This window comes from Penaeus chinensis, chromosome 8 (assembly GCF_019202785.1).
Source record: "Penaeus chinensis breed Huanghai No. 1 chromosome 8, ASM1920278v2, whole genome shotgun sequence".
NCBI classification, from domain to species: domain Eukaryota; kingdom Metazoa; phylum Arthropoda; class Malacostraca; order Decapoda; family Penaeidae; genus Penaeus; species Penaeus chinensis.
Genome location: NC_061826.1, coordinates 3,657,208 through 3,667,207, shown reverse-complemented (window position 1 = coordinate 3,667,207; position 10,000 = coordinate 3,657,208). Strand labels below are relative to the sequence as shown.

Genomic DNA, 10,000 nt, shown 5'->3' with positions numbered 1-10,000 from the left:
CTCCTGACCTGCTGATGGGTGTGGTCATCCCTCTCTGGAAGGGGAAAGAGGATTGCTGGGACTGCAGCATTCATCGAGGCATTACACTACTCAGTATACCAAGCAAGATACTCGTGCACATCCTACTGAGACATATCAGAGACCACCTGCTGAGGCACCAGAGGCCGGAGCAATCTGGATTCACTCCTGGTAAGTCCACAATAGACAGCATTCAGGCGCTTCGAGTCATTGTAGAGCGCCATCTTTAGTTCGGACATGGGCTGCTCGCAGCCTACATCGACCTCAAGAAGGTGTTTGATACGGTGCATCACGAATCACTCTGGGAGATCCTGAGACTAAGAGGAATGCCAACAAGGATTTTTAGATTAATAACAAACCTGTTCCCTGTTAGTTCAGGTGTGAGGCAAGGCTGTGTTCTTGCACCAACACTTTTCAATACTTGCACGAATTGGATACTGGGTAGAGCTACTGTCCAATGTCACTGTGAAGCTACTCTGGGCAATAGCAAGGTTACAGACCTTGACTTTGCTGATGATGTTGCCATTCTGTCTGAATCTCTGGAAACCCTAGTAGCGGCTCTTGATGAATTTAGCAATGAAGTGAAGCCCCTGGGGCTAGAGGTCTCCTGGACCAAGATCAAGATCCAGGATTTCGGGGGCCTACTAGGAAACCCTGTGCATTTGGTGAAAATATCGAAGTCACAGAGAGTTTTATATACCTCAGTAGTGCAGTTCATGACTGGGCTATCAGACCAGGAAGTCAGTAGACAGATTGGCCTTGCAGCAGGGGTCATGAAATCTCTTGACAAGAGTATTTGGAGATGCCGGTACCTGTTCAGAAGGACCAAGTTACGTGTCTTCATGGCCCTGATACTGCCAGTTTTACTATATGGTAGAGAAACCTGGACGCTATCTTGTGCTTTAGAATCTCGTCTTGATGCCTTTTGTTACAGATCCTTGCCCCGGATCATGGGGTACAGTCGGCGGGACCATGTGTTCAACCAACGGTTGCACCGTGAGACTGGTACAGAACCTGTTACTTGCACAATCCGTGATCGCCAACTGCAGCTATATAGCTACTTGGTTCGATTCCCGCAGGATGACTGCCCACCAGGTTGTCTCTGTCCGTGACAACCCTAGGTGGAGGAGGCCTGTTGGACGACCGAGGAAGTCGTAGCTTCAGCAGATCGATCAAACCTGTCGTAAGGAACTAGAGATGGGCCGGGCCGGGCCGATGCCTGGCGGCTTGCCATGAAGGACCCTCGTAGGTGGAAGCATAGGGTGGATGCGGCTATGCGCCCCCGCCGGTATTAGCTCCCAAATGATGATGATGTGTGTGTGTGTATGTATATGCATATGTGTATATGTATATATATGTATTCAATATATATCTATATATACACACAATATATATATATATAAACACACACACACACACACACATATATGTATATATGTATACACACACATATATATGTGTGTGTGTATATATATATATATAGATAGATGTGTGTGTGTGTGTGTGTGTGTGTGTGTGTGTGTGTGTGTGCGTGCGTGCGTGCGTGCGTGCGTGCGTGCGTGTGTGTGTGTGTGTGTATACGTGTGTGTATGTGTGTGTGTGTATATATATATACACCTAAATATATATATATATATATATATATATATATATATGTATATATAAAATAACTTCTGGTAAAGACTGGAAGTAAGAAAACTCCCATCTCGTGGCTTGACCGGCTACTGCAAAATGAATGACGTCCATATTAATTTTCGTTCTTTGAATACAGATATCCTTTTGCCTACACTAAAATCCAAACACATAAGTATTTCTGCATTTCAATAGTGGTATTATGATAAATATAATTATATTACTCCAGTTATCTTACCCTCTACCTGTTATACTTAATATCATTATCCTTACGAATATCATGTTGTATTGTTATTGTATCAGACTAGTGTCTATTATTCACCATCTTTCCTTCTTATTATTCCACCAGTTGAACTTCCCCGTGACTGACGAAGGCCAGGAGGAAGTGTGTTTCGCTTTCCGCCCGGGTTATAGAGAATTCGTGGCTCGTCCTTGCATACTTTCGTGGGGGTTGAGGGTCATGTGCGCTCCCATGTAAATCGTCTCTGCTGATGTTCTATTTATTGTTCTTTATTATCATTGTTATTGGTATTATTATTAATGGTATTATAATTATGACTATCATCCCCATTATTTCTATTATAGTCATTATCATCAGCATCATTAGTATTGCTGTTGATATCATTATTATTGTTATTATTGTTATTATTATTATTATCATTATTATTATTATTATTATTATTATTATTATTATATATTTCATTATATTATCACTTATTATTCTATTATATGTCATTATTATTATCAGCATTATCATTATTATCATCATTGTAGTTATTAATGTAGTTACTAATCATTATTGTTATTGCTATCATCACGATCAGCATGATTATGATGATGATCATCGTCGTCGTCGTCATCATTATTAAAATCTTTATCATTGTCATTATCATAAACACTTTCATTTCCATATTATTATTATTTTATTATTATCTTATTATTATAAGAATAATTATTATTGCTATTGCTATTAGTATTATTATTATCATCATCAATAATCATCATCATCATCATTATCGTTATTCATAATATTATCATTATTTTCATTATCATTATTATTTGTAGTAGTAGTAATATTAAACATAATTTAAATATAATGAAGAATACATTGAAACGGAATAGAATGAAACAATAATAGATGTCTACACAACCACACTAACAAAGACAGTAATGACAAAGCCCGACATTTTGCTCCAGCACCAAGCTCTTTCCCTCCGACGCCACGACAACCAACGGGTCCTTGTCAAGCCAGAAGTCCGTCTGTCGCGCCGAGGAAGGCAAGGCCCTGTTCCACATGACGCAGCGGGATGTGGAGGGTCTTGGGTATCACTGTGAGTCGAGGATGATTTATTTATTTATTTTATTTTTTCCCATTTCTTTAGTTATCGTTCCTGTGATGAGGTATTGTTTGGGTTATTCTCAAGGAGGTAGAGTCTTGTCTTAAGTAGACAAAGTCCTTCCTGAGTTTAGGGTCAAATTATTTTATGGTAGTGGTTTATCTTCTAAGCGAATATTACGTTTTAAGTTTGTATCTCCCGCATAGGCTTTTGGAAGCCGTGCTTTTTGTTTGTTTATTTGTATTTGTAGATGGAGGGACATATCATAAAATGCAGTCAACTTCTGCCACATTTAAAATATCTGCGCACGCTTATGGCGTACCGTGTGCACCGCATTTAGATTTAACACCTCCCCTAACAGCAAAACAGCGGGGAAACTCCTCCACATGCATGCATGAAAGATAGAGCTTACACATCCTTCCTCTTCTCCTCCTCCATCTCCCGTCTTCTGCATGTTAATCTTCCCCTATTACTTTCCAGACGGCTCGGTGACTGCTTGGACGACGCTCTCTGGCACCTTTGGATGGGACTTTGAGTGGATTTTAAGTTGGGCCGACGGCCTCAGCCCGGAGACCGGGCTCCCTGTTGACTTGGTCAGTAATGAGTCTTTGTTTTTGTCTGTGTCACTCTGCCTCTCTCTCTCTCTCTCTCTCTCTCTCTCTCTCTCTCTCTCTCTCTCTCTCTCTCTCTCTCTCTCTCTCTCTCTCCCTCTCTCTCTCCCTCCCTCCCTCCCCTTACCTCCTTTCCTTCTCTCCCTTTCTCCCTTCCTCCCGCCCTCTCTGGCCCTCTCTCTCTAACCGTCACTCCGACACTGATCCATCCATTTCCCCTCGCAGCCGAGCAGCGGCCAGTACTTCGGTAACCAAGAGTGCTTTATCGTTGAGAACTCCGACCGCTTTGTCACCAACCCGTGCCAGGCTCAGGTTCCCCAGAGGGTCATGTGTGTCTTGTGAGTATATATTTCGCGTAAGATGTATGTATGTAGATGAATGACGGTGATGATGATATTTGAAATTATTATAATAATATTAGGATATTAATTGAAATAATGATTGATTCATATTGATAAGAACAGATAAAGTAATTATGATAACGATGATATGATTCATGGCAATATTGACAGCCGATGATGAAGGGAAAAGAGACTAGTATTATTTTTTTTCTCCTCTGTCTTCTCTCCCTGTTTCTTCTTCTATTACCTTCTCCTCCTCATCTTCTCCATTTTCATTTTCATCGTCTTCATCGTCAACTTCACCTTCACCTTCATCTTCATCATCGTCTTCTTTTTCCTCTTATTCTTCTTTTTCCTCCGCCTCCTATCATTCCTCCTCCTCCTCTACCTCTTCCTCCTCCTCCTCCTCCTCCTCCTCCTACTCCTCTTCCTCTTCCTCCTCCTCCTTCTTCTTCTTCTTCTTCATCTTCTTATTCTTCTCTCCACCAACACCTCCATATCCCCCTGCATCTTCACCTCCACCTCCATCTCCAACTACACCATCCCCACCCCCACCTCCACCGCCACTCCACCTCCATCTCCAACTCCACCACCGCCACTCCACCTCCATCTCCACCTCCACCCCCACCTCCACCCCCACCTCCACCTCCACCTCCACCTCCACCTCCACCTCCACCTCCACCTCCACCTCCACCTCCACCCCCACCCCCACCTCCACCTCCACCTCCACCTCCACCACTACCCCCACCCCCACCACCACTACCTCCACCTCCTGCCCCACCTCCCCCATGCTCCTCAGACCAAACCTCTTCCTCTCGAAAGCAACAACCATCAACGCGACTTACGACAACCAATTGACTGTGTGTCTGGCTGAGGGAGGTCGACCGCCCACTGCACTTACCGACACGGAGGTCCAAGAACTTTTTGATCAGTGTTAGTATCAATTCAATGTATTCCTTTATCCAGCTCCTTTCTTTTTTTTTCATCTATATATTGTCATTAATAGATTTCCAAATAAAGCAAATGGTATGATGTAAATACCTGAAAGATACACAGCAGGTGAGTAATGGGAGTTTGGAACTGTGATTTGTGGGACCGATTATTTACTTCTATATTTATTCTGTGTATATACTTAGTTGTAAGTTAATACCAAATACGGCAAACTTTACGATAATAAAAAGGTATATCGTAATTTTCATCATTACTATTATTAATATCATAATCCTTTTGTAATTTATATTATTAATATTGTTTTTGTATAAATTTAAAAATCTGTTTTGTTATTATTATTTTATAATTATTATCATTATTATTATTATCATTACTGTTATTGTTCTTGTTATTGTTGTTGTTATTATTGTTATTATTATCACAATTATTATCATTATCATTGTTATTATTATCATTATCATTATCATTATTATTATCACTATCATTAATATTATCATTTATTATTATCGGCATTATAATATTTGTATTATTATCATTATTATTATTATCATTATTATAATTATTATGATCATCACAATCATTATCATCCTTATCATTATTATTATTATTATGATCACCATAATCATTATTATCCTCATCATTATTATTATTATTATGTTCACCATAGTCATTATCATCCTCATCATAATTATTACTATTATAATTGTTATTATAAGTACTGTTATTACAATTAAGAGTAGTAGCAGTAGTTGTATCATCATCATTATTTTCCATCCGTAAATGCTGAAAATACCAAACGTTATAATTATAAGAAGAGTTACGAGAACATTTAAATTATGTCTTTGTCCAACAGGAAGTCTTCGAAGAGTGTGAATATTTATTTGTTTATTTATCAATCGTGTTCTGATGATAATATCTTTTATGATAAGATTATAGAAAAGCTAATAAATAAATGAGAAAAATAGGTATGGGGTCAGTCTTTTGCAGTTAGGTGATTATAAAAATGGAGTTGGTGATAATGCAGTTATCATCCATGATCAGAGAGGGCGTTAGTAGTATTGATAATAATTATGATGATGATGATGTGACAATGATGGTGATGATGATTGAAGTAATGATAATGAAGCCTCAATAATAATTATACTTATATTCTAAAAACACACTGATGATGTGACAGTGATGGTGATGATGATTGAAGTAACGACAATGAAGCCTCAATAATAATTATACTCATATTCTAAAAACACACTCACCAGATGGCACAAAGACCGCCTGGATAACTCTCGTAGCTTCGAAGAACAGTTCAACCTTAATCTGGGAGAACCGCTGGCCCGACGGCGACTTGCTCGACCCTTCAGTGTTGTCTCTGCCTGTGGTAAGGAGCGCAAGCATTTTTTCTTTTCTTTTTTAGGGGGGCGGGGGGCGGGGGTCACGGGGGTTAGAGGTTTTCTGGTGGATTCGCGAGAGCTTTTTGTGGAGGGGGGCACGGCCATTTTGTTTTGTCTCTAACTATTTCAAGGTCTCTTTCACATTTCTTTCACTGTTTCCCTCTTCCTTCCCCACACTCTCTATCTTTTTAGTTCTTTCTCTCTCTTTTATCTCTCGCCCTGCCTCTGTTATGATTACTCTTCGCCAACTTGTGTTATCTTTACTGCTAATAACCTCCTTTTCTTCCTCCCACAGTATCAAAATTTCTTCGTCGAAGAAAACCAGTGTTTCGCAATCAAAACTTCCAGTGAGCTCCGGACTCGTTCGTGCACAAACTATCACTACCTGAGGGTTGTGTGTCACTGGCAGTAGAGGCATTGTTACCAATGCACACATCATAAATTTGTGTGTGTGTGTTTGTGTGTGTTTGTGCCTGCGTGCGTGCCTGCGTGCGTGCGTGCGTGCGCGCGCGTGTGTATGTGTGTGTGTGCGTGTGTGTGTGTGTGTGTGTGTGTGTGTGTGTGTGTGTGTGTGTGTGTGTGTGTGTGACTGTGTGTGTGTGTGTGTGTGTGTGTGCAATGAATTAGGAAATAGAATAGACATGGGCTGTTCTTTGAGGGACACCGTGTTGACGTCCGACCTCGTCATATCGTTGTTTTTGTTCGACTTCTGAGGGGGCGGAGGTCGATGAAGGAGATCTCAACCCTCACGAAATCCTATGAATTCATCTTCTGATTACGACGGTGTGATCGAGGAAATCGAATGTCTTTCGTTCGCGATTTTGACGGTGGTCATCTCCAGTCGCTTGTTTACGTTTGTGACTTAGTTAATAAGGTCAACTATGCAGTGGACGGTGGAGCTTACTTTAAAATTCCCAAACAGTTTCCAAGATCTAATTCGGATGTGAATGATTCGACATTGTAATAGCAATTTTTCTCTTGAGACTTTTGCACAGGATAGGGGTGATCGAAATGAGTCGAAATAAGGTCTGCTGGATTGCTTGTTTTCAGTGGATCCTGTCCTCTGCCTTCGGTGATTGAAATGTCGCAAAGGGGTAGCGACATCTTCAGCTCGGGAGCAAACTCTTGCCTATGGCTTGGTGGGACCTCGCACTTTAAAAAGTCACCTAAATCTAGATGTTAGCAGCTGGAGAGTCGTGAATAACCAAGACAACCCGGTGGGCCACGCGTAAAACAGACAGGCTCCTCCGTCATTCAGCTACCGATTAAAACTTGGACGATAACGTGAATGTAGCATGATCTCATCAAGATCTGGGCCGACACAGCAAGAGATTGGCTGTAAAAAGGCTATTCGAGACTTCTGTTGGCTAACCGTCGAACTCCCGAAACGCAACTGGTTGATACCTTGAAAGGGGTAGGTTGAAGGGGACGGGACGGCAGGTAAGCTGGTAACACGGCTCTTTGGAATTGGAAGGAGTAACTTCCTGGTGTTTGCAAAATGTTGATGATGTTCTGACGTTCTCGGAAGATTCAGTTGCCTCCTCTACGGTCACCACTTTCGATCCAATGTGACCGGGTCGTGATTTGCCTCGTTGGCTCTACAAACTGCTTGCTTACCGTCAGTTTTTGCCGAGTTATTTTTTGTCTTTTCTTCAAGGTTAGGCACTTTGTCGTGTCAGTTTTGTTTGTTTGTTTGTGTATGTGTTTTCATGCACGCACACACACACACACACACACACACACACACACACACATACACACACACACACACACACACACACATACATATATACATACATACATACATACACACACACACACACACACACACACACACACACACACACATACACACACACACACACACACACGCACACACACACACGCACGCACACACACACAACACACACGCACACGCACACGCACACGCGTTTTGTTTTGATTCCATTTATTACAATGGATATTCTTGGTGTGACATACTGTCTGTTTCATTTTGCTTCTAAGCTATCCCCTGTGTGCAAGGAATGGCCGGGTTACCATCCACTGGCGGCGAGGGATTTGAACGCAGGTCAGCAAGATTGCTAGACGAGAACGCTGCCGCTGCACCACACACACACACACACAGTCACACACACACACACACACACACAGATAGAAAGAGAGAGAGAGAGAGAGAGAGAGAGAGAGAGAGAGAGAGAGAGAGAGAGAGAGAGAGAGAGAGAGAGAGAGAGAGAGAGAGAGAGAGAGAGAGGGGATAAGAGAGAGAGGATGAGAGAAAGAGAGAGAAGGAGAACGAGAACGAGAAGGAGAGGAGGGCAAGAGAGAGAGGAGAGGAGAGAGAGTGGGGTAAATATAAATTGCACTGCTTGTTTCTTATAAACTTTCTGTTACGCTAATGGTTAATTGCAGAGTAATAAATCACCCACACCAGCCACTTTACTCTGTTCTTTAGAGGCTTCCGCCTGTTTCAGTTTTGTTTGCTTACGCTGTTCATCGCTCAGTTGTTTTTGTAACTGATCAAATATGAAATGAGATTTAAGTTGGTGTGTGGAACAAGAAAGGAATATTGATTTCCGAATAGAAGGTAATCAATATTATATCTGTAGGGAAAAGGTATACACTAAGATCACACACACACACGCAAATATATTAATTCATAAATTCATGTTAAGATACGAACCCGGTGAGCTTGCGTTTCATTGTAGTGTACCGAGTCAGGCAGAAACAAAATTGCCGGGAAGTGCGTTTCCCCTAGAGTTGCTCTTCAGTTAGAGAGCTTGCCTTGATCCCTATTACAATGGTTATGTTTAATCAACGTGTGGCCGCTAAATTATTTTGTCACTGTTTCTCCCAATAAATATTGGTGAATGTGCACTGTTTTTTTTTTTTTTTTTTTTTTGTATTATTCACCTTCAATATAAAGGAATCTATTATTACTATTATTTTTTTTCTGGGGAAACTTAAGAAATAGTATCCCCAGATTCTCATTTTCCTTTTGCAAGATCACTGTTTATACCAGTGGTTGTTAACTTGGTTTCGAAGAACCAGTCCTTGGTGTTCGGCAAATGCCTACCAAATCATATTGCAAGAACAAAGAAAAATACACACACACACACACACACACACACACACACATATATATATATATGTATATATATATTACTATTGCATTTAGTTCTACTTTGTATACGTTTGTCATATACCATTTTAAATATTGATACAATTTATTTATATTTATATGCTTTGCTTTATATTTTAGGGGCAATTTTGTGGCTTTCGTCACGGTTCGGCGCCGCGGAAAAGGTTAAGAACCAATGGTTTATACTAAGATACTCGAAAGAGAAGTAGAAATCTAACTTACTAAACCATTTATTTACATTCGTAAGTACTTGATAAATAAACACACGTTGCTGACTATGAGACGGTTTACTTTGACTTTGATTCGTTATCATAAACTCTATACTACCTAGATTGTCATTGATCAGTTTAGTAATAGTTTACATCCACATATGCCTGTTCTTTCGTTTCATAACACATATTTAAGTCAATGCGTGTTGTAATCGCCCACCAGATGTATTACAGAGAGTGTCCTGGTTTGGGGAACCTGGGGGCTGACAGGTTATTCGTAGGTGTGACGTTGTCACTTCCCCTTATCGTACAGAGATATCGCTATCAGGAAGGAGGAGGGGGGAATTATGGAAGACTGGCATTATACCGTGCAG

At 40.8% G+C, this 10,000-nt stretch overlaps 1 protein-coding gene across 1 annotated transcript in view; it reads left to right on the top strand.

Annotated features, from left to right (window-relative positions):
- The window catches only part of LOC125028222, an 18,620-nt gene extending 11,900 nt beyond the window's left edge, over positions 1-6,720 (top strand). Inside the window, exons 4-10 of the mRNA XM_047617623.1 lie at positions 2,000-2,124; positions 2,848-2,981; positions 3,468-3,580; positions 3,824-3,936; positions 4,739-4,872; positions 6,147-6,265; positions 6,574-6,720. Of these exons, the coding sequence (XP_047473579.1) occupies positions 2,000-2,124; positions 2,848-2,981; positions 3,468-3,580; positions 3,824-3,936; positions 4,739-4,872; positions 6,147-6,265; positions 6,574-6,690 (855 nt within the window). The 3' untranslated portion in view covers positions 6,691-6,720. The remainder of the gene's footprint in view (positions 1-1,999; positions 2,125-2,847; positions 2,982-3,467; positions 3,581-3,823; positions 3,937-4,738; positions 4,873-6,146; positions 6,266-6,573) is intronic.
- The last annotated feature ends 3,280 nt before the right edge of the window (positions 6,721-10,000 follow it).